The 22,660-nt window shown below is 41.9% G+C and overlaps 5 protein-coding genes and 1 non-coding gene across 6 annotated transcripts; 4 read left to right on the top strand and 2 right to left on the bottom strand.

The window, feature by feature from the left end:
* The first annotated feature begins 39 nt into the window (after positions 1-39).
* On the top strand, positions 40-112 carry Trnaf-gaa (transfer RNA phenylalanine (anticodon GAA)). The gene has a single exon. It is a non-coding gene; the product is annotated as a tRNA-Phe (tRNA).
* Positions 113-803: 691 nt separating this feature from the next.
* Positions 804-2,228, bottom strand: LOC132790247 (fibrinogen-like protein 1). The gene is made up of 2 exons (XM_060798723.1): positions 1,031-2,228; positions 804-975 (listed from the first exon to the last, which is right to left on the bottom strand). Exons 1-2 carry the CDS (start codon positions 2,185-2,187, stop codon positions 852-854), a joined length of 1,281 nt encoding a protein of 426 aa, XP_060654706.1. The 5' UTR covers positions 2,188-2,228; the 3' UTR covers positions 804-851.
* Positions 2,229-2,719: 491 nt separating this feature from the next.
* LOC132788100 (latrophilin Cirl) lies at positions 2,720-13,976 on the top strand. The gene is given in 14 exon segments (XM_060795418.1): positions 2,720-3,394; positions 3,560-3,623; positions 4,009-4,105; positions 4,468-4,657; positions 4,724-6,177; positions 6,336-6,563; positions 6,624-6,834; positions 6,898-7,021; positions 7,023-7,139; positions 8,844-9,009; positions 9,088-9,317; positions 9,378-9,475; positions 9,542-11,404; positions 11,471-13,976. Coding segments are annotated over 11 exon segments (5,001 nt in total). The 5' UTR covers positions 2,720-3,394; positions 3,560-3,623; positions 4,009-4,105; positions 4,468-4,622; the 3' UTR covers positions 11,946-13,976.
* A 128-nt stretch (positions 13,977-14,104) lies between these two features.
* LOC132789453 (vacuolar protein-sorting-associated protein 25) lies at positions 14,105-14,891 on the top strand. Its single transcript, XM_060797481.1, has 2 exons — positions 14,105-14,237; positions 14,295-14,891. Exons 1-2 carry the CDS (start codon positions 14,188-14,190, stop codon positions 14,767-14,769), a joined length of 525 nt encoding a protein of 174 aa, XP_060653464.1. The 5' UTR covers positions 14,105-14,187; the 3' UTR covers positions 14,770-14,891.
* Positions 14,892-14,931: 40 nt separating this feature from the next.
* Positions 14,932-17,284, top strand: LOC132789451 (mRNA export factor Gle1). Its single transcript, XM_060797479.1, has 2 exons — positions 14,932-15,049; positions 15,109-17,284. Exons 1-2 carry the CDS (start codon positions 15,047-15,049, stop codon positions 17,131-17,133), a joined length of 2,028 nt encoding a protein of 675 aa, XP_060653462.1. The 5' UTR covers positions 14,932-15,046; the 3' UTR covers positions 17,134-17,284.
* Positions 17,285-17,539: 255 nt separating this feature from the next.
* On the bottom strand, positions 17,540-19,468 carry LOC132789452 (zinc finger CCCH domain-containing protein 15 homolog). The gene is given in 4 exon segments (XM_060797480.1): positions 17,540-18,659; positions 18,719-19,156; positions 19,300-19,338; positions 19,340-19,468. Coding segments are annotated over 4 exon segments (1,215 nt in total). The 5' UTR covers positions 19,370-19,468; the 3' UTR covers positions 17,540-17,951.
* Positions 19,469-22,660: the final 3,192 nt, after the last annotated feature.

Here is a 22,660-nt window from a genome sequence, read left to right as displayed (position 1 = left end):
CTTATGCCAAATCTTACCTTAAATCAGGTTTTATCATCTGCCGAAATAGCTCAGTTGGGAGAGCGTTAGACTGAAGATCTAAAGGTCCCCGGTTCAATCCCGGGTTTCGGCATATCACTTTTTTATAATTTTTTTAAATATGATTATTATTATTTTTACAGTGCGAATGATTTTATGGGGCACAAAGTTTTCAAATGGTGATTTGTCATGCATATTTTTTTGTGATTACATTTCTAAAAAAATATGTTAGTCATTAAAAATAGTCTAAGAGCGAATTCCCGGACGCAATTGTGGTAATCCACAAGACTCTCTTTGGAAAATATTTCAGCTTGGTGTATATACTCTATTAATACTCTATTTTTCGATTTACCCAATAAAAATGTTTACGAGATTAGAAGTGATAAATGATGTACTATTTAAACTCTCGTTACATATCTTTTTGTGTGCCGCAGAATTATGCGGAAAATGCACTGAATTCGATTTCGCTAATTTGCTGCAATAAAAGCGGAAAATTAATTGCAGCATTGAGCACAATGGCAAGCGCAATGCAATGAACTGTAACAAACTTAATAGCAAATAAAGTGAAGAGCGAATTGCACACAAAAACAAATAACAAACAAATAAGTAATGGGCAAAGATAAATAAGCAAAAACAAAAACAAATGCAATGAGAATGGAATTGGGATTGAGATTGTGAGCGGGATTGGGATTGAGAGAGGGGCTTATCTCTCAATGTAGATATCAAACAAGCGCCGACTAATTGACAGTTCTCTCTCAGTTTATAAATATTTATGAATACGCATATATATTTCTTTATTAAAATGAATTGATAGCCATTCTTTTATATTTATTCTAAGACTGCTTTGGCCGTATCAACATTTCCACAGACTTGAGAGACTGGTAGCTATACCAACGTTCCCAAAAGATACCTTGCTCATCATCGGTTTGCCTCTTAAAATACTTTCCATTGAGGTTGCTAAAAGTAGATCAAATTTATAATCAAATTTTGTATTTTACTTTCTTTGGCTTACCTTCGGGAGCAGAAGTCATACCACCAGGCACCATGGTGATGTTCAGCGCAATTCATGTGAGTAAACTCATCGTGGTCCCTATCATAAGTCGAGAATTTCATTTTATCATGAGTTCGCAATGCATCGCTGGCGTCGCCATGATAATGACCTAGCAATTTCAACTCGTAGCCCTCCGCCTCGTTTCCGATTACGAAGTCCTCATATAGCGCATATCGGTTGGTGCCATTAAAAAGTCTCAACGAGACGTAAAGCTCGTGGGGCTGAAATGTTGTCAGTCTATGCAGCTTTTCCAGACCAATAAAGAACTCGCCAGTTAGTTTGCCAAATCCTTTGCGATACTCATCCCAGTTGCGATAAAAGTCCACAGATCCATCCAATCGTCGCTGTATAACCGTCCAGCCAGCTCCGGCTACAGTAGAACCATCGCATGGCACAAGAAACGGTCGAAAATCGGGCAATTGTATCAAATGTATCCCAAATGACTTTCCGTGTGGTAGACAACTGTCGGTTGCCGCCTCCCAATCGGCCAGTAAATCATCTTTTCTTTCCTTAAGCCTTGCCTCCAAGTAGAGCACTCTTTGCTTAAGATCTCTTATTGTTGCCGTGTTGGTTGCATTTAGCTTTTTATATATACTCATGAAATGTTGCTTGCGTTTCAGTCTCGTCTCAATAATACTTGAATTTATTCTTAAATTCTTGATGAGTGCATCCTTTTCATTTAAAACGGTAGCGAAAGAAACATTTTGAGCATTACAAGCATCTGACAGTTCCTGATACTTTTTCATGTGATCCTCTTCAGTTTTATTAAGCGATTGCAATTGATCAATTTCGTGCTCTTTCTCATTTATAGCCACTGCATTTTCTGCCAATTTGGTCATGTAAACATCCAAGAGGTCGTTGAGATCATCTTTAGTGATGCTGATTGTCTTGCGTTGCTCTATTTGAAATTCAGCCAACTTGGGCTTCGGTGTCACCGTCTGATTAAAAATTGGAAGAGCTGTTGTGTTTTGGCAATTGTTTGTTTTATTTTTCGTATCTATAACACAATCTTTAACTGGATCCTTTTTCTTCACACTAGAAACAGCTGCCTTGCCTTGCAAAGTCCATGGAATAATTAACAGCAGCATTATCATAATGAAAAAGCTTTCCTTTTCCATATTTATTTATATAAATTTCACAAACGAATTAAATCACTGGCAGTTTGAAACGATACTAAACTACGAGCTTTAAGCAAATGCACTTTTTATAGCATTCATTATTCAGGAAGTGCTATTGAGCTTAGCTCTGGCACTTGAATGATAAGGAGTTAGCAAGTAATAGTGACACGTGCACTTGAGATTTTGATTCAGATTCAGCTGCTATAAGATTTAAGGCCGTAGCTCAAATCTACTTTATACATAATGGCCAACGACACTAGATAAGAATCTGTAATTCGATAATGAAGAATGATTTTTTTTAAATATATATTTAAACATAACTTATTATAAATAATAATAAAAACACTAATTTAAAATTACGTTTACATATTAATAACCATGGATTGATTTTACAAAAAAGGGTAGCGCGAGTTTCAAATTTTGAATTAATGCGCTCTAGTCTCGAGTTGGCAGTTCCATTTCTTGTCGTAATTTCTTGTATGTATCGTCATCCCGCTCCCACACATTCGCCAACAGCTATTTAAGTATACAGAATTTTTCTAAAAGAAAGTTGTGCGTGTTTGAGCTCCCGTAAAATATTTAAATATTTGGCAAATAAAGGCATTAAACAATACAAAAAATATTAAAAAAGTTACTAAACAAGTTCAGCTATATCGTATTCAACAAATTATATTCAAGAACTAAATACAATACAGCAAATATTTATCCAAGTGAACCCCTTCCACTGCTAAGCACGACTCAAACCAGTTTTCTTCAACCAAAAGTGACTTTCCCAATTTCGTTGGTTCAAACAAAGCGCATACGTCAGCAAGTGCAGTCGTGTTCTCTAATAAGTGCAAGAAAATATATAAATATATCAACAATTAATAACTAAAAATACAATTTACATATTGATTAACTTAATCGAACCTGAAACATCAATTAAAATCATGGAATTTGTGTTAAAAAAGCAACTTAAAAATTCATATGAAAGAGGTCAGAACAATGGGCACAAAGGGTGCTCCGCTGGCCAAAACAGCGCAGCGACTGCAGCAAAGACTTGATAGTGTTGGTGTGCATTTGTCAGTGCGTGGTCTAAACAGCAGCAGAGCTGCAGCGCAGTCGGCGTCGAAATTTTTCTCTACATGAGAGCTGCACTCGGTACGAATGCAATTTGAGTGTACAAAGAAAACGAGTCTTTCTTCGTTTGGGAAACCATTAATGAAGGGTGTGTATAAGCATATGTATGTGTGTGTGTATTTTTAGACTCCCTTTTTCTGTTTATCTGTTGTTTGCATTCCTCCTTAAGTTCTTTATCTCTGTCGTCTGCACATTTTACATGTACATACGAAAATGTCTGACTAATGGATTGATTTTTCTTCTTGCCTTGCAGTCATGGCTGACCTCACTAAGACTCGACTTCGTTGTGAAACTTTTCGAAATCAATGGGAGCTGCGGTAAGTGAACTTTAACCTCTATTTGGGTCACGCCAGATGTTGAAAGCACTTTTATTCATTTAATACATAAATAGGTTGATTTCTCTACCGATTGTGAACTCGCTAAATTATATGTTAAAGTTTAGATATATATCAAAGTTAGTATTTTTCTTATATTATTTTTTATGTTTGGCGGAAAATAATTTGCAAGAAATATTCGATATTAATACATATAAAAATAAATGTTGTTTAACAGTTTCAAATATCCCAATTATAAATGTGATAAATATTTATCATATCTTGTTTTCCGTGTGCATGGCAAATTTTTCTAAACATGATCCTATGTGAATTTGTGACCAGCTGCAATTATAACAGAAGTTCGTAACAAATGTATATTATATTTCAGATCAATAAACTTGGAAACCTATTTATCAGAATGTGCGACGGTAGTAATGACTGATAGGGGACTGGATGTGAAAGTGAGCTGAGGCTGGCAGGATTTGGTATTTATGACTACTATTCTACTTGCTACAAAGCATCGCTAACGACCCACCAAAAAAAATGCCACCAAAAACCACACATAACTAAGTATATCCCAGGCGACGTACAAAACGTGTATCATGAATTCCATTTTGACTTTGTATATACATATCTGTATCAATATGTCCCCATATCTAGTGAGTAAGTGTCTTTGCAGATCAATCTCATCAACCAAAAACCAAACCAAACCAAACTACAACAAATCAACGCAGCGCTAATTAATCATTTTCTCTATAAATTCCCCCACCCATATAAACATCAATCTATACCAAAATATTTATTATGTGTTTACATTAAACTCATGTGAAAATTGAAACCTTTGCAGCGCCCAAATATCAGACTGCCTACGCATGCGAAGGTAAGAAACTCACCATCGAGTGTGATCCCGGCGACATCATCAATCTGATACGAGCCAACTATGGACGCTTCTCAATCACCATTTGCAATGATCACGGCAACGTGGAGTGGAGCGTTAATTGCATGTTTCCAAAGAGTCTCACCGTGCTGAATTCCAGGTAAAAATCAAAAGTGTAGAGTAAGTAGTATTCAGATATTTTATGCATTGATTCCTTGCCCTGCAGATGTGCTCATAAGCAGAGCTGTAGTGTTCTGGCGGCCACCAGCATGTTCGGTGATCCCTGTCCAGGCACACACAAGTACTTAGAGGCGCATTATCAATGCATTTCGGCGGCACAGACATCCACGACAACAAATCGGCCCAGTCCACCGCCCTGGGTGCTCAACAATGGGCCACCCATCTTCGGCAATGGCAGCGGTCTCATACAGCCACCAGCACCGCCGCCGCGTCTGCCCACGCTGCCGGGCGTTGTGGGCATTCATGGCATCAATGCCATGCAGCCCACGCATGCCACGCCCAGCAGCAGCACAGCTGCGCTGCCTGGCGGACGGCTGAAGGGAGTTACGAGCACCACAACCAAGCATCCTGGTGGTCGGCACGATGGATTGCCGCCACCACCACAGTTGCATCATCATCATCATCACACGGAGGAGACAACACCCACCAAGCCCAGCAGCAGCGGCAGCTCGAGTAATGTCACAGCTCCGTCGAACACACGCATACTCACCGGCGTTGGTGGCTCAGGCACCGATGATGGCACGCTTTTGACCACCAAGAGTTCGCCCAATCGCACGCCCGGCACAGCAGCCAGTGCGACGAATGGCAGTCTCAATTTGGGAGCCGGTGGCAGTGGTAGCGTCGTGCGCACCATAAATAACATTAATCTGAATGCAGCCGGCATGGCGGGCACCGACGACGAGTCCAAGTTGTTCTGTGGTCCAACGCATGCGCGAAATCTTTTCTGGAACATCACGAGAGTGGGTGATGTCAATGTGCAGCCTTGTCCTGGCGGTGCTGCTGGCATTGCCAAGTGGCGCTGTGTGCTAATGAAGCGACTGCCCGATGCGGGCTACGATGAGTATGATGATGATGTGCCTGTTGTTAGCAGCACAACTTCCTTGCCGCCAAATGCTGGTGTCGATTGCGTGCAGAACAGCAGCAATTGTGATCCACCTGTGAGCATGGCGCACAAGGTGAATCAGAATCAACGACTGCGTAACTTTGAACCCACATGGCATCCCATGACACCGGATTTGACGCAATGCCGCAGTCTCTGGCTAAACAGCCTAGAGATGCGTGTCAATCAACGTGACTCCTCGTTGATTTCCATTGCCAACGATCTGTCGGAGGTAACCAGCAGTAAGACGTTGTATGGCGGCGATATGCTGGTCACCACAAAGATCATTCAAACCATGTCGGAGAAGATGTTCCACGACAAGGAAACATTCCCAGATCAGCGACAACGCGAGGCAATCATCATGGAGTTGCTGCATGGCGTTGTTAAAACTGGCTCCAATTTACTAGACGAATCACAGCTCTCTTCGTGGCTGGATCTCAATCAAGAGGATCAAATGCGCGTCGCTACCTCGTTACTAACTGGACTCGAATACAACGCTTTCCTCTTAGCCGACACGATCATTCGTGAGCGCAATGTGGTGCAAAAGGTCAAAAATATATGTAAGTATAATCTTATTTAATCTCTTATATTTAAAATTCGTTAAATTGAGTCTTCATTTAGGCTATACATTGTATGTTTAGCTATTCACTCAGTAAAAACAAAGTGTTTTATTTATACAATATATGTGCATTCATTTACACTTTTTGTCATTTTTTAGTACTCTCTGTGCGCGTCTTGGAAACAAAAACGATACAAGGCAACGTAGTTTTTCCGGACTCCGATCAGTGGCCTCTCAGCTCGGATCGCATTGAGTTGCCGCGCACTGCGCTCATCGAGAACAGCGAAGGCGGTTTAGTGCGCATTGTATTTGCTGCCTTCGATCGACTTGAATCAATATTAAAACCCAGCTATGATCACTTTGACTTGAAGAGTGCACGCAGCTATGGTGAGTTGAGAGTTAAGCTATTAGTTTGTATTATTATTTAAATTCTCCTTCACTTTGTAGTGCGCAACACAGCTATTTTGTCGAATGACAGCGATGCAGCTGGTGGCGAAATGCAGCAACGCATTCGCATACTCAACAGCAAGGTGATCTCTGCCAGTCTGGGCAAAGGTCGTCACATTCAGCTGTCACAACCCATCACACTTGTGCTAAAGCACTTGAAAACCGAGAATGTTAGCAATCCCACCTGCGTATTTTGGAACTACATTGACCAGTAATTATACCGATATGAAACATTTCAATTTGTAAAACTGCTAACATTGAAATTATCTTACAGTGCTTGGTCTGCCAATGGCTGCAGCCTGGAGTCGACGAATCGCACGCACAGCGTCTGCAGTTGCAATCATTTGACCAATTTTGCCATCCTTATGGACGTGGTCGATGAGCATCAGCATTCGCTTTTTTACTATGTTTGATGGCAACATGCGAATTTTTATCTACATCAGCGTGGCAATTTGTGTGATTTTCATCATCATTGCGCTGCTCACACTAAAGCTCTTCAATGGCGTCTTCGTTAAGGTAAGAAACGCAAACTCCACGCAGCTGCCGCATCAGCGTGCGGGCAGCAGCAGGCGCCAGCAGAATAACATACGCGATCAGACACACGAATCTCTGACATTGACCACGCCAACTGGTCCCAATAATAGCCACAGCAACAACAACAATATGCAACAGCATACGAATTTTATACAGCACAATTCCATACGCAATTCGCATCGCAACAATTTGAATTACAATTTGCAGCAACAGTTGCAACAGCAGCAACAACAACAGCAAGTTGTCGCTGCTGCTGCGGCTGCTGTTGTGCTCTCGCATAGTCATAACAACAACAACAATATGAATCAACAACAACGTGGCATGCAAATGAACAATCTCAATTTGAACTTACATCCACATGGCACACAATCAGCGACAGCTACGGCAACAGCAGCTGCAACAAATACAACAACAGCAGCTGCTGCTGCGGCGGCTGCATCGATTGCCGCTGCGTTGCAGCAACATGCAGCACATGTGGGTGCCGCAGCTGCCAATGCTGCGAATGCGGCTAGCAACAACTTGAACATTAGCCACAATTATTTGCAAGCGCGTCAACAGTCACAACAACATCATCAACAACAACAGCAGCAACAGCAGTTGCAGTTGCAGCAGCAACACCAGCACGCTCAGCATCCGCAGCACAATCACAATCTGAATGTGAGCGATGGCGACGCGAACAACATTATTATGCAGGCCAATATGGATGATCTGCAGTATAAGTGGTGGTGGTGGTGAAAACAATAAGAAAATATAGACAAGTGTAGGCATATATAGGCTAGGATATATAGTTAACAAGACAATATGTCTGTTACTTTTTAGGCTAAAGATCTAGGCACATTAATAGTGTTTTTTTTAGGCTAGATAGCTATTTAATTGAAGATCGCTTATGCGACATTCTGCACATGTGATATAATCTATAAGTAACTCAAATTGTAAATGTTAACTCCACTAACACGTCTCCACACCTAACTCTACCCGTACCCAACTCTAGTTAGTTAACTAGACTTAGTTATTGTCGTAGAAATAAGTTTAGCGCATTTTCCTTAATTAAATTGGAAGCACTCACTAACTAAAATCCAAAATAACAATAATAATAATATTCATCATAGTTTTTCGGCAATTTGTGAGTGCTCCCAATTATCATCATTTAACAATTGATTTATTATTTGTATGTGCATTTCATTGTCTAACATCAACTAACTTTAAAATGATTCATATTATTTAATGCATTTTGTGTTCTCTTGTCATTTGTTTTTCGTAATTTTCTTTATGCGTGTGTAATTAATATTAATTTTAATAAAAACAAAACGAACAAATGTTTCTAATTCTTCCTTGTAAATGTTTGCATTTTGTGTTTATTCATTTCGTAGTATATGATTTGTATATGATTAGTAGTTGCTTGTTTCGTGTCTTGTTCTACATTCATGTTCATTTATATATGCGCTAAATTTGTTGTATTAGTCTTTATTTACAAATATCTTTCGACATTTTCACCACCAAACCACCAAAATTATTGTAAACTAAATTAAGCTGCAGACAGTATCAATTGTTAACTATTATTAATTGTCGCTGTTATTCTGCTCGTGTTTCGAATCTCAATTTTTGTACGAATGTTTCCTCATTTTCCACTTTTCTCTCTCCCTTTCTCTTTTTCTCCAATCACTCTCTCTCTATCTGTTTCTGCAGTCTGCACGCACCTCGATTTATAGCAGCATTTACATTTGCCTGCTGGCCATTGAGCTGCTCTTTCTGCTGGGAATCGAACAGACCGAAACAAGCATATTTTGTGGGTTCATTACCGTCTTTCTCCACTGTGCCATTCTCTCTGGCACCGCCTGGTTCTGCTATGAAGGTAAGCTTGGGTCGGCGGGGCTTCATCTGCTTTTGGCGCAGCCTTGTAACTTGTGTCTCTCCAACCTGAATCATGTAGCTTTCCACTCGTACTCGACCCTCACATCGGATGAGCTGTTACTGGAGGTGGATCAGACGCCAAAAGTGAACTGCTATTATCTATTGTCCTACGGCCTCTCACTCAGCGTGGTGGCAATTTCGTTGGTCATCAATCCCAGCACGTATACCCAAAACGATTACTGTGTCCTCATGGAAGCCAACGCTCTGTTCTATGCCACGTTTGTGGCGCCCATTTTACTCTTCTTTGTGGTAGGTTAAAAAGAAATACGTTTGTCATTAGCATTGCCTATATTTTGAATTTACCAACAGGCGGCTATAAGTTATACCTTCTTATCGTGGATCATCATGCGCCGCAAGAGTCGCACTGCTCTCAAGACCAAGGAGCACACACGGTTAGCCAATGTTCGGTACGTCGATTTGCAGCTTTAATTCCATCTTCAATCTGTGCTTACATTTATCTCTCATTTATTTAGCTTTGACATACGTTGCTCCTTTGTGTTCCTGCTGCTGCTGAGTGCCGTCTGGGTCTGTGCCTATTTCTATTTGCGAGGCGCCAAACTCGACGAGGATGTGGCCGGTATCTATGGCTACTGCTTCGTGTGCTTCAACACGCTGCTGGGTCTCTACATCTTTGTGTTCCATTGCATACAGAACGAGAAGATACGTCGCGAATACCGCAAGTATGTGCGACAGCATGCCTGGCTGCCCAAGTGCTTGCGCTGCTCTAAGACTTCGATTTCATCGGGCATCGTGACAGGCAATGGTGGTCCTGGTATTGGCGGCACTGCTGCCAACTCCGCTGGTTCGCTTTCCAAGTCGAAATCCAAGCTGCCTCTGGGCACAAGTGATGAGGGTCGCGACGAACAAGAGCAGCAGCAACAACACGAATTGCCAGCCACCGAAGATGCCATCATCATGGGCGCCAGCTCTGACTGTGAATTGAATGAGGCGCAGCAACGTCGAACGCTCAAGAGCGGACTTTTAACGGGCAGCTTGCAACCAGCTCCCGTTGGTTCTGTTGTTCTAGAGAGGGGAACTCTTCGCTCGGCTGGCATTGCCAGTGTTGGTCATGCCTCACCCACCAGCTCGGCTGGCTCCACGCATCTCATCTTTGCACATAAGCAACAACAACAGCAGATGCAACAACAACCAGGCGAAGCATACTATCATCAACCGGATTATTATAGCTGGAAACAGGCGCCACAGTCGCAGCGGGAATACTACAACAATGCTAGCGGCACAATGGGTACAGGTGTCGGTGGAGGAGTCGGAGGCGCATCACCGCAGCAAGCGCATGAGGTGTTCTATTGGACACAAAAGCACAACAATCAGCATGGGAAGAAGAAACGTGGTGGAGGTGGCGCCGTGCCCGCTTCACCCAGTGGATCGTTGCACAGCCGCGCTACAGCCGCATCGCAAGTGTTGCTCTACCCATCGTATAAGAAGACCAGCGGCATGAAGCAAACACCACCAGGACAGCAAGCCTATCCACATTATGCCGAGGCATTGGATCCGCCCAATGCTGCCTACTATCAGCAACAGCTACAGCAGCAGCAACAACTGCGCCAGCAACGTCAGCAGCAGCAGCAACAACAGTTGTCCTCGGATGAGGAACAGGCTGAACAGCATGCGCATCTGTTGCACTTGCAGCATCAGCAGCGTCGCGCTGGCGGACAACAATTGCCAGCACCGCCGCCGCATATGGCGCAGTATCAGCAGGAGTTGATGGCGCAACAACAGCGCCAGCAGCAACAGCAGCAGCAGCAGTATAGAAATAAGCATTCCAACTGTGATCTTAGCCAGCAGAACATGGGCTTAGGCATGACCATGGGCATGGGCATGGGCGATGCCTACTACAATCAAGGCGGCGATGGAGGGCCCGTTTATGAGGAGATTTTGAGTAATCGCAACTCGGACGCCCAACACTACGAAGTGGGTGACTTCGATGTGGATGAGGTGTACAACAACAGCGTTGGCACGGGCGTCTTTAACAATATGCGTGCCGCTGTTGTTGCCGGTGGCAGTCGCTATGGTGGCAGCCTCAGTGGTGGCAGCGTTTCCTCCAGAAATAAACAACAACAGCACCAACAACATCTGCAGCAGCAGCAACAGAAGCAACCAGCACGTCGCTGTGCCGCCGATGATGATGATGACGACGATGATGATGAGTACGATGATGAGGTGACGGCAGCGGATCAACTGCACGACAGCGTCTGTGATGATGAGGATAATGAGAGCGATCTCGATGATGATACGCATGGACTGCCGCCCCAAAGTGATGAGCGCATGCGTCGCCTAATGGCGCTCCAGGACGAGGATTTTAAACGGCGGTTTCAGTAAGTTCCTTTAATTCTCTCTTCATTTTAAATTGCTTACTTAAAATTATGTTCGTTTATTTACAGGCGCCAACAACGCAAGAATGGCATGCCCATAGATTATGGTGCGTCATCGCAGTCCGCTGCAGCAGCCCATCAGGAGCACAATAATGCGGTTTTTGGGGTTAGCGGCGGCGTTGGTGAGGGCTCCATGCGTGGCGCATACCGGCAACAACAGCAGCAGCAGCTGAATGCCAAGTCACCGAGCGCACGCTTGGCGGTAAATGAGCTATTTGGTCACGGTAATGCCGGACCGCCGCTGCCACCGGCCAATCAGCAGACGCCAGCACAAAAGCGTCAGCAGCTTCAAAAATTATCACCACAGTCCACAACATCATCGTCGTCGCACACATCGCACAGTAATCCGCAACACGCTCCTCCTGCACACCACCTTCAGAGCCAGCATCATCCTCATCATCAACAGCAGCCGGCACGCCACTTATCGGCCATGCTGGATGAGAATAATACGGTACGCTGCTATCTGGAGCCGTTGGCCAAGTAAGACAAAAACGGAATAGATGGATGCATGGCAGGAAGGCAGAGAGCCGATTGTCGTCTTAGGCAAAAATTGTAGCTTAGGTTTAGCTATAACCTCTAGTATTAGTCATTAGTCGAAATATGGAGCATTGTGTGAAACAACATGCTGTCATGTCATGCTATACGTGCAGTGATTCGAGAATCCCAAAACTTTATATATGTATATGTAACTCAATTAGACCTTAGGCTAAAAACCAACAAACCAACCAACCAAGGCAACCAATGCGGAGCAAGCTAAACACAATATGCAAATGGAATGGATATTGATATTCAAATTGATAATGGTATTGATATTGATATTGTCGAAGCTCTCAATTTATACCAACCCAAGCAACTCGATATATATAAATGTATGTACTGTATGTATATGAATAATGTAATACTAATACTATGTAATGTATAACGTATGTGAAGCGCATACATGTCACCCACATGCCATTTTTAAGTAGTTTACCAATAACTATGCATAAATTATAAGATCTGAGAACTGTATGTAAATGATATATATATATATTATATTTAGAGCGAGGAGCATTATATATATTTTATATAATTTATAAGGCGACTATTGTTTATTTAATGATGCTTTCTCTACACCGATTAAGAACTTAAGCTTGAGATTTGTTTCGAATAGCATGAAACCAAAACCTTTATCCCAAAACAATGCTTTTGCAAAGTGCTGTAAATGAAGCCAAGATGTGAAGGCTTTTCAGCCAGCCTTGTCCCAAGATTACGAAACAAATCTTATACGCATTGTTTTTTAATTTTTATTTCCTGATTGCATTTGTATGCCATTTGTTATTGCATTTCTTTGGAACGACCGTACTTTAAGAGAACCAGCAAAGCATTTCAAGTGTACATTTTCAAGAATATGCTTTAAGCACAGATAACGTATATAGGACATTTATTTTGTACTTTATTTTTTTGAAATAAAGAGCATTAGAAGATCGCTTTATTATATGTACGAGACAAACAAATGTTATTGCTATATATAAATGTCTTTAGAAATACTTCTTAGCATCAACAGACATGCTAAACATCTCCTCTCCAAAATGGAAGGAAATCCGTAACAGTAACATATACCTACTTATATAGCAAAAGAAAAAAGATTTCAACCAAACCTCACTTGTTAACTAGGAACTAACTGTAAAACTCTTTAAACTAGCTAACACAAACAAAACTGAACTATCGAGAGACACCTTTAATTCCCTAAATAGCTCTAGAGAATTTCCACGCAAGTGTACAAAAACCAAATAAAGACAACTAAAATTAAAGTGCAAAAACATAATAACACTAAATATTTCGTATCTACCATGCGAAAGTAATCATTAACTAACTATGAACTGCCTGCACAGCTCATCCACCCGCAGTCCCCGACCCAACTCCCTCTGCATGAACACAAATTATAATTAATAGTTTAACAAATGCCTATTTCAAAAGCCAATTAGAACACAGCAAATGAGAAACAAAACTAATTATGAGCACCAATACACCGAAAATTACTTCTAAATCACAAGCTGCTCCTAATTTTTATAAAATGAAACCAAGCGAAACACAAAAAAAAAAGAAAAACGTAAATTTACTAACAGCATTAAATTTAAATAATAGGTGTAAATGAATGAATTGCAAAATGGAATAGGGCGGTAGAGCATTACTGCAGTTAGGGCAAATCACATGGTAAAGCTAAATGAAGAGAAACTAAATAAAAGAATCTATATAAAAACTGAAATATTGAATGTATAGTGTTGCGCCTCCTAGTACTTTACATACATATATTGAACAAGAAAATATATATAGCTGATATAAGTATATATGTAAATGTATATTTATGATTATAATGCGAAAACAAAGCAAATGCCGATATCTACAAAACTTCTTTTTTGTCTCTACATGTTTACTTTTGGATGAAAATGTAACAATTACATTAAAATAGCAAAGATGAGATCAACTCAAACAGTATGGAATAAAAATGTTAATGTACACAATTTTTCTAATTAAGACAAATAAACAAATTACAAAAAAAATGCATTTCAACTCAAGCGTTATTTTTGGTAGTATCTCGCCCGGGATTTTCAAATTTACACCTTAATTATTTATCGATATCGATAACTTGTAGGCCTAGGCATTTTACTTGCGACAACCCTAACATCTGGGACTTGTCGATGCGTGACGTCACATAAATTTAGTCACAACAATTTAGCAAAACAATGGCCGAGTTTCAATGGCCATGGGAGTATACATTTCCACCGTTTTTCACGTAAATAACCAAATCAATTACAAAAGATGTATACTAATTATAAATTATTACTTGCAGCCTGCAGACACACGATGAAACACGCCAGCAACAGCTAAAAGTCTGGTCGGACCTCTTTCTCAAATACCTCAAACATACAAATCAATTTTTGCTTGGCATCAACGATCAAAACTTGCCATTATTTTGTAATGAATCGATCAAGCGTCGCCTGTCGTCAGAGCTAATCTTGCTTATTCTGGAGCATCTACAAAGCACTGGACATGCAGCGCCACTAGACAAGAGGCGTCAGGAATGGCAGGTGTACTGGTACACATTGGAAGAGTATGGAAACATGGTCTATGACTGGATTCAGGAAACGGGACAAACGAATAGCATATGCACCCTATACGAAATAGCTTTGGGAGAAAGTACCACACAACTGGATTTCCACGGCGTGGACGAAGCTGTTCTACTCAAGGCTTTGCGTCTGCTGGAGGAAAAAGGAAAATGTGAGCTGATTGAAATGGATGGCAGTCACGGTGTAAAGTTTTTCTAATTTCATGGTAGAATTTACATAGATTTAAATACAACCCGTCTCGTATTCCTGTGTAAAAATTCTTATTGTAAAACAAAAATTAAAAATAATATTTATATGCATTTGTTATCATATAAAAATAATTTATCGATATCTTATTAGTTCGATTAACGATTTGGTATACAAAATAGCCAAATGCAGTTTATTTTGCAGCGGTAACACTAAACATAGGCAACTCTACAAACTTTGTTTTTATTTACGGCCGCCAATTTTATTTTAGTTTTGAAAGAATTACACAATGGTGGGTAATGTGCGCTTATTTAAGACACTTATTTAAGCTGGTTACCATTGCAATTTCAGAGCGTTGACGACTTAGTGCGCGACCAAGCCCGTCTACTGAACATGCAGAGTGTATTGCAGCATGCGGCAATCGCTTCAATCACATGCACTGGACCCCGGAGTCTCGGCCCTGATCGAAAACCATTGCGCTTGGAGATTAAACAGGATGTGCTTCCAGTTCTGCCAGTGCACAAAGTAGTGACAGAAGTTGACAAGACGCCGCCGGGCATAGAACTGATTGAGACAAGTGTATTTCCCAATGCCAATATCATTAATGCGAGCATTGTGAAGCGCGAACTGGCCGAGGAATGTAAGCGTAGCGTCAAGCTACAGCTGCAGGAGATTAAGGAGCGACAACAGAGTGCTCTTAATGGACAGCATGCGCTGCAGCGGCAGGCAGAGCAAAATCAGTTCTACGCGAACAGTCGCGTGCAACGCAAGGAGAATGACAAACTGCTACAACAACAGGCGGAACAGCTGGCCAAAAGCGAGCTGGAGGCACAACAAAGAGAACAGCAGGCACTACTCAAGCGAAATAACCAAAAGCTACTGCTGCTAACCATTGAAGCCGTCTCGTGTTGTCACAGTCGCTTCTGCGGCAAATACGAGAAGGTGGCGCAACTACTGCTCACCCTGGATACAGAAAGTGTCCAGGCATGTGCGGCTATTAATCAAGAGCTTCGCGAACTGGCGCAACAGTTCGATCAGCTAGTTGGCAAACTTAAGTGCGGTACTTCTGAGGCCCTCGAATTGAACAGCATATTCACAGCGGAACAATATTGCCAGAAACTGGACAAGTTGGAGGTGAAACTGCATCAGCAACTGACGGAACAGGAGCAGCAGCAGCTTATCAAGGCCAAGCAGCAGGCGGAGGAAAAAGAAAAGGAGCGACTGCTGCTTTTAGAGCAACAACGGCAGAAGAAACAAGAGGAGCAGCAACAACAAGAGCAGAAGCATCAGAAGGAGCTGGAAGCGCTGCTCAAGGCAGCACCAAAGCCAGAGGAAGCTCAGCAGCCAGCGGAGACGTCAACACCAAGTGCGGCAGCGCCAGCAGCAGCACCACCAACAGCTGCCACTGCAACTGCAACAAGTGGCATCTCTACCAGTTATGTGCATCCCACACGCTTGGCTTTCTACAATGAAATCAATGCGCTGTACCAGAGCAAAGTGGACGCAGTGAAACCACTGCAAACGGACGAGGCTTGGAAAAAGTATCGCACCAATTGTCAACGCACCATCAATGTGCCATTAAATGCCATCACGGCCAGCAGTCCACAACATCTCACCACGAATTTTGACAAGCTGTACAATTTCTTTGCCGGTCAGCCGGTGAGAACTATGGACGGCAGCAACATAACCATCAATGATCATCCCTTGGCACGAGACTATTGCATACTGCTGATGGCCAAGAAGTTTGTTAGTCAAACGGACACCGCCATTTCCAGTAATCCACAAGCAGCTTTCCCCTTTGCCTCGGTGATCAACACATTCTGGAAACTGTTGCCAGATTTTGGCAAAATCTTTCTGGCCTACATGTACAAGGAGTCACCGTATCTGGTGCCATATGTTATACCACAACAACCAGATCAGACTCCCGAGCAATACCTCAAAACAATGGGCTATCGACTGTCGGAAAACAATGAACTGGAGAAACCGGACATGTTCCTCAAACGTCAAACAGGCATTGCTCGTCTCTATGCGGCTGTCATCATGACGCCCAGCCGAAAGATAGATGGTCCTGCGCAATGCTTTGGCCTGGACGAAGCTTGGCGTTGGTTGACACACATAACGTTTGTGAAGCCATTACCCGACATTTGCGCCACAATGATCATGGAGATGCTGCAGACACTCGGCTTTGAGCTGTGGCGTGCCTATGGAACGAACTTTCTGAAGCTTTTGGTCTACATCCAGACTGTGTACATTCCGCAGCTGGCGGCGTATGATGAGGGTGGACCCAAGACACGTCTGGAGATGTTGCTATCGAAATTTCTACGTGAACGTCAGATTCCACAAGCTGTGGGTGTGTTGCCACCAGGCTTTTGGTAGATTAATAATTTAACTAGAATAAAGTAAACGTGGGAATTGAATTCAAAGATAAGCATTTGAATTTCAAATTGTCTAAAGTCTTTTCAAATAGTTTTAGTCTACAATACAAAATTTCCTGTTAATATATTTTATCGTTTAACAAAAAAGAATATGGTTCGACATACTAGAAAGAAAGATAACTTCTTAAAAGGCATAAATTACAAAAATTGCAGCTTGCGCTATTGTCGCAATCCATTCTTGATTTTCTTGCAACACTTTCGTAAAGTCGACGCAAATTCGGATGATCCATTGTCCGCCTACGAGAGCAGTGCGGTGGCTGGATCTCTTTGGAAATATTTGTCAGACAAGCAGAAGGAGCCTTATATTCATGTTGCACGAAAGTTTAATCAATTTTATAACTCGCGAGCTCGCAAAATAGAATACATTTTGGATCGAGCAAGAACACTTGCATGCGGAACGGAAATTCATGAAGCTGTTCAAATATGTCGACGCGTCAATCGTTGGAATGAGCATGCTATGGATAAGATATTTGCGAAAGGAGATCCACTTGAATGTATCTGAATAACGTATCCCAAACTTGACAATCGCTTGATCTTGGGCATATGTGTTAACTTATTTAGCTAATAAATGTATTAAATCGTATTTTGTTCTGTTAAAATTTCTCAATTATCGTGAACTGACGAAGGCTCTTAGCATTTTTAAGCCACAATTTTATTGATCGAAAGTTGCTAAAGGCAAAAATCATTTTATGAACGTTATGCAATTGAATATCAAACTATAACAAAGCATTATTAGTTGCTCTTCTCGTTGAACTCTCCTCATTCATCATCATCATCGTCATCGTCAAGATCTAAATCATCCAATTCGCCTGCCAAATCCAAGTCGGTAAACAAATCTTTGTTAATCGCGGGCGCACTGTCGACAGAGCTGGTTGCTGCAGCCGCTGCATCCTCGGCTGCAGCAGTTTTGGCTGCTTCTTCGGCCTGATCAAGTAATCTTGTGCTGGATGCCACAGTGCCAGAGCCATCAACCTCTTGAGCGGCCAACGAGAGTGCGGCCAAATCGAGCTCTTTAAATTCAACGACATTTTCATCATCATCATCCTCACGGTTGTAGATATCGAAAGCAGCATCGCCCTCCTCCATGGGTCCATCGTCGACCAGATCAGGATTGAAGCTGAACATTTCACGACCAGAGATGCCAAATTGTTTGCCCTTGCTAAAGTCGCTCTTCTTGCGTTCCTCTTCGGCGGCCAGCTTCGCCTTCTTTTCCTGCAGTTTGCGCTTCTTCCAAGCGAGGAAGGACTCTAACGTGACGCGTGTCTGATTGGGACCCAATGCAGCACGCTCCTTCTCAATCAGATCGACCAGCGAAATCTCCGTTGGTTTATCCTCCTTCTTCTTGTCGCGCTTGAGCACATAGCCAGGAGGCAACGCATGGCGATAGATGCACTTCTCCCCGTTGGGACACTCCCAGAACCAGCCGTATTTGGACTTCTCCACAGCTTCCAGGAAGTATTTGCAAATCTGTGTGAGCAATTTGATTAATAAATAAGTTGTAAATGGAAAAGATTAATTTTCTTTACAATTTCCGTAGTTGGGCGTCGCTTTTCAGCCGAGTGCTTCTTGTCCACCACCTCCTTCAGCTTGGCATCGTCCCAGTTGGTCATGGGATCATCTTCGCTGTCACGCATATCCACATACATCGAACGTTTCTCCACCTTGTTCTCCAGCGAGAGATCGTGCGAGAATTTGCACTTGTCTCCCTTGGTGCAAGTTCCCTGTTTGAAGAATGCACAGACCACCGACTTGGGATCCGTGCCCTTCTCCACCTTTTGCCCCTGCACCGGCTTGAAGATCATGGCCAATTCACGCTGATCGGCCAACTTCTTCTCCTTCTCCTCCTTGCGCTTGTCGCCATCTGCTCGTGGATGATGTCCGCCGGCCTGCACTTGTTTCTGGACTTGCTGTATGAACTTCTGTTGCTTGTTGCCTTTCTTGTTCTTTAGACCAAAAGTTTTATCCTGTCAAGATTTGTAAAATTGTTTCATAAATTTGTTGTTGACGTTGTACATTTGTCTAGAGGCAAGTTTTTGTCGTGGTTCCTGCATTGAGGTTATGTTGGACAGGGGCAATGCCACTGAAGACAATTGCAATTTTTGTTTACCTCAATGACTTTCTCCTTCTTCTTTTGCTCCGTCTTTTTTGCTAGGAGCAGGCGCCTTTTTTGGTGGCATATTGCTGCAACAACAAATTTAACAAACTGAAAGTAAAATCCGAGAGTGCACAGCTATTTGTTATAAATTATAGCTGGATCATAGAGATGGACACATCGATGTCACTATCGATGCTTATCAAATTTTTGTTAACATCGATTTCTTATTACAATCATCAATGTTTTATAGCAGCTAAATAATATAATTATTATTACATGAATTAGGTTTTTAAGACAAAACCTTAAAAAAATCCGTTGTTTTAAATTATTTCTGAATAAGGAATCAAAATCTTCTCTAACTTTAAATCAATGAAACGTTGTAATAAATAAATGTATCGATATTTCAGATACACCCTGTGCTAACTCGATATGGTTTTTTTATTTACACATCTGGCAGCGCTTGAGAGATTAACTTTTTGGTATATGCATATTGAACGTACCAAACGACCGTTACTCGATTTTTAATCCCACAATTTTTACTAGAAATCTAGGAGGAGATTACTCGAATATATGTATGTGTCTTTAAAAGGATTATATCCGTGATTTGCTTAGCTTGGTCACACTTTGAAAAAAGGATTTTAGAAAGGATGGCGGTCGATAATATTTGTTGAAAAAAACAGACAACAAAAAGCTTAGTAATTTAAAAGGTGTAAACTTTTTCCCCTTCTTTATTTTCCGTTTTTTTTTGGGGTAAGAATTATTAATAAATTATATAAGCACACTGAATAAATCAGAAAAGTAGTTTAGCGTTCAAAACAAAAAAAGATTGGTTCAGTTGTGTAGGTAAATAAACAAAATATGTTAGTTTAACATAATCGGATTAGCTAGTGCAAAATCCATCAACTCTTTCCCTAGCCCGCTGTATGCGATGTGACAGAGCCATAAATAATTACATGGGCATGTCCATTTGAACATATGTTTGTACTTGCACACATGTTTGATTTTTATTTATTTATTATGGTTGCGTCTGTCCGCTTTTTATTACGAGTATGTATTTTGAAATGTATGTATGTGTATACCCACTTCAGCGCACATGTTCAAGTTGTACATATTTCAATTATCTTCTCAGCATATCTCTCTCTCCCCTTCATAGCCAATACTGAATTTGTTTTCAAAGGTCTTTTCACTCACACTCGCATACACGCACATGTGCTCGCTCTTCGTGGGTGGCCTTTAATTCGTCGCTGCATCATGGGTGGTCTATCGCTGTGTAGCTGTGTGTGCTAGTGTGTGTGGCTCTCTCTCTATCACCATCTCTGTCTGCCTCTGCTTTTGACTGAGAGCGAGGGCTATGTGCGTGTAGTGTGTGTGTGTGAGTGCCCCCATTGATCATTTTCTTGTTCGTTTGATAATGCGTGACGCTTTCATATGTATAGCCCTTTCGCTCGCACTAATTTATGCTTTGCGGTAGACATTTTGATCCTTCTGCGTCTTTTTATTCGAGCATAAAATTAGCAATTATTTGTGTGTGTGTTTTTTTTTATTGGCTTTTTAAGTGTGCGTTGCGACCCGGCTTCTGGGCGCCCTCAGATCATGATGCGATCTGTGTGTGGTCTGAAATTACGAGTTTAGCTTTTATTCGAAAACACAAACAACAACAGAGCACAGAAAAAAGCATTCTTATTCGCCATTGGAGCATTTTGATTTTCTTTTTTCTAGGAAGAATTGTGTGCAAAATCGTTAAACATGTTTTTATGGGGCGCTTTATGGTTGTGCTTTTGTTTCTTTTAAATATCAAGCAAAAGACTTCTATAGAAATTGGCTTAGCATGGGAACTAAAATGGTTTTTTTGTTATTGTTTTTTTGGGGTAACGCGCAGCGCATAGGCAAATTTTTACTGTAGCGTCAACAATTTACAAATTTAAATATGCCCGCCAGCAGTTGTTAAAATTATGACAAGCAACAGAAGCAGCAGCAGCAGCAACAGCAATAAATGTTGTTGGCAACACAAGAAAACCGTTTCACATGCAATGTTGCCAACAATTATTTGTGTTGTTGACAGCAAGACAGATAACGCAGCAGCAACCATTTGCATCAAAGAGAAGGGAAGGAGGAGGCCAACAACAGCAGCAGCAATATTGTTGTTGTGAGTTTGCGGTTGCTGCTGCTGCGGTTGCTGCTGCTGTATAATTTACAGCGTGAAAGATCAAAAACAAGGCGCAACAAAGATGAGCAGCCGCAGCCGCAAACAGCGGCAACATGTTGCCAATGCTTCGCTTCTGACAAGTTAGTCCACAAAACTGAAGAACTGAAGAGCGGCTGTTGCTGCTGCGGTTGCTGCTGCTGCTGCAACTTGGCTGCGATCTCTTGGTGGTCTCTGCTGCCAATAACCCGCTGTATGTTGTCTGTTTGCCAGCCATCTTCAAGTGCAGTTGCTGTTGCTGTTGTTGCTGCTGCTGTCAATCTTTGGCGAAGGCAAATGTTGCTACTGTTTTCTTATTGTTGTGCGAGTGTGTTTGTGTGCAAAAGAGAGAGAAAGAGAGAGAGGGAGGGAGACACACATGCAGCAACAGCAGCTTATAATTGCATATAGCGCCAGTTGCAGTTCCGGTCGGTTGAGTTTTTCCCTGTTCAACTGCATGTTGTTGCTGTTCTCCTTGTTGTTGTTGTTGCTGTTGCACGCGCTTTCTTTTTTGCGGCGCCGCCACAGTCTGCCTGTGTGTGAGTGTGTTTGTTTGTATGTGATTGGTGAATGGCATGTTGCCACCCAAGTTGCCAACTGTGCCTTGGTTGGCCGCTTCGACTTAATAGCCGCTTTCATTGGCCGAAGCTTGAACATTCAATCAGAAGACCACACACAGAGCGCAACTTCGTGTTGCCCGTTGCCGGTTGCCGACGCAGCCAGCGTCGCAGTCGCTAGCGGCAGCGGCAGCGACATCGAAATCGTTTATGCAACAACTCAAAGCAAAGCCCCAAAACGGTAGCCATTCTTAATTACAACAACAATACAACAACACAAGAACAACAACAACAACTTCAGTGAGATGAGCATTCAATGCTGGGCCCATTAAGATAAATCGGAAACGGATATCGCTAATGAAAAATTTCCATATTTATGTGGCGATAAAAATGCTACAACAGCAATAACAACAACCTAAATTGTGTGTTGCTCGTTGCTCGCGGCTGGCTGCTCGTTGCCCACCAACAACGACAACTTGGGCGGCCAAAGCTTTATGTGTGTTTTTTTTTTATTTTCGTTTTTCGTATGTGTCTAATTGTTTTTGTTGTTTATAGTTTTCGAAATATTTATTGATACGCGTATGTGTGTCGTTCCATTTGTTTGATGAAATTTAATAAGCTAACCTTAATAATG

The sequence above is a fragment of the Drosophila nasuta genome, chromosome 3 (assembly GCF_023558535.2).
Source record: "Drosophila nasuta strain 15112-1781.00 chromosome 3, ASM2355853v1, whole genome shotgun sequence".
Taxonomy (NCBI): domain Eukaryota; kingdom Metazoa; phylum Arthropoda; class Insecta; order Diptera; family Drosophilidae; genus Drosophila; species Drosophila nasuta.
Note: the sequence above shows the minus strand (reverse complement) of the source record. Positions and strands in the feature narration are given on the sequence as shown.

Coding starts and splice junctions, on each gene's coding strand:
- LOC132790247 (XM_060798723.1), bottom strand. CDS start 2,187: ATGGAAAAGGAAAGCTTTTTCATTATGATAATGCTGCTGTTAATTATT. Junction 976..1,030: donor TATGACTTCTGCTCCCGAAG/GTAAGCCAAAGA, acceptor ATCTACTTTTAG/CAACCTCAATGGAAAGTATT.
- LOC132789453 (XM_060797481.1), top strand. CDS start 14,188: ATGGCCGAGTTTCAATGGCCATGGGAGTATACATTTCCACCGTTTTTC. Junction 14,238..14,294: donor ACATTTCCACCGTTTTTCAC/GTAAATAACCAA, acceptor TATTACTTGCAG/CCTGCAGACACACGATGAAA.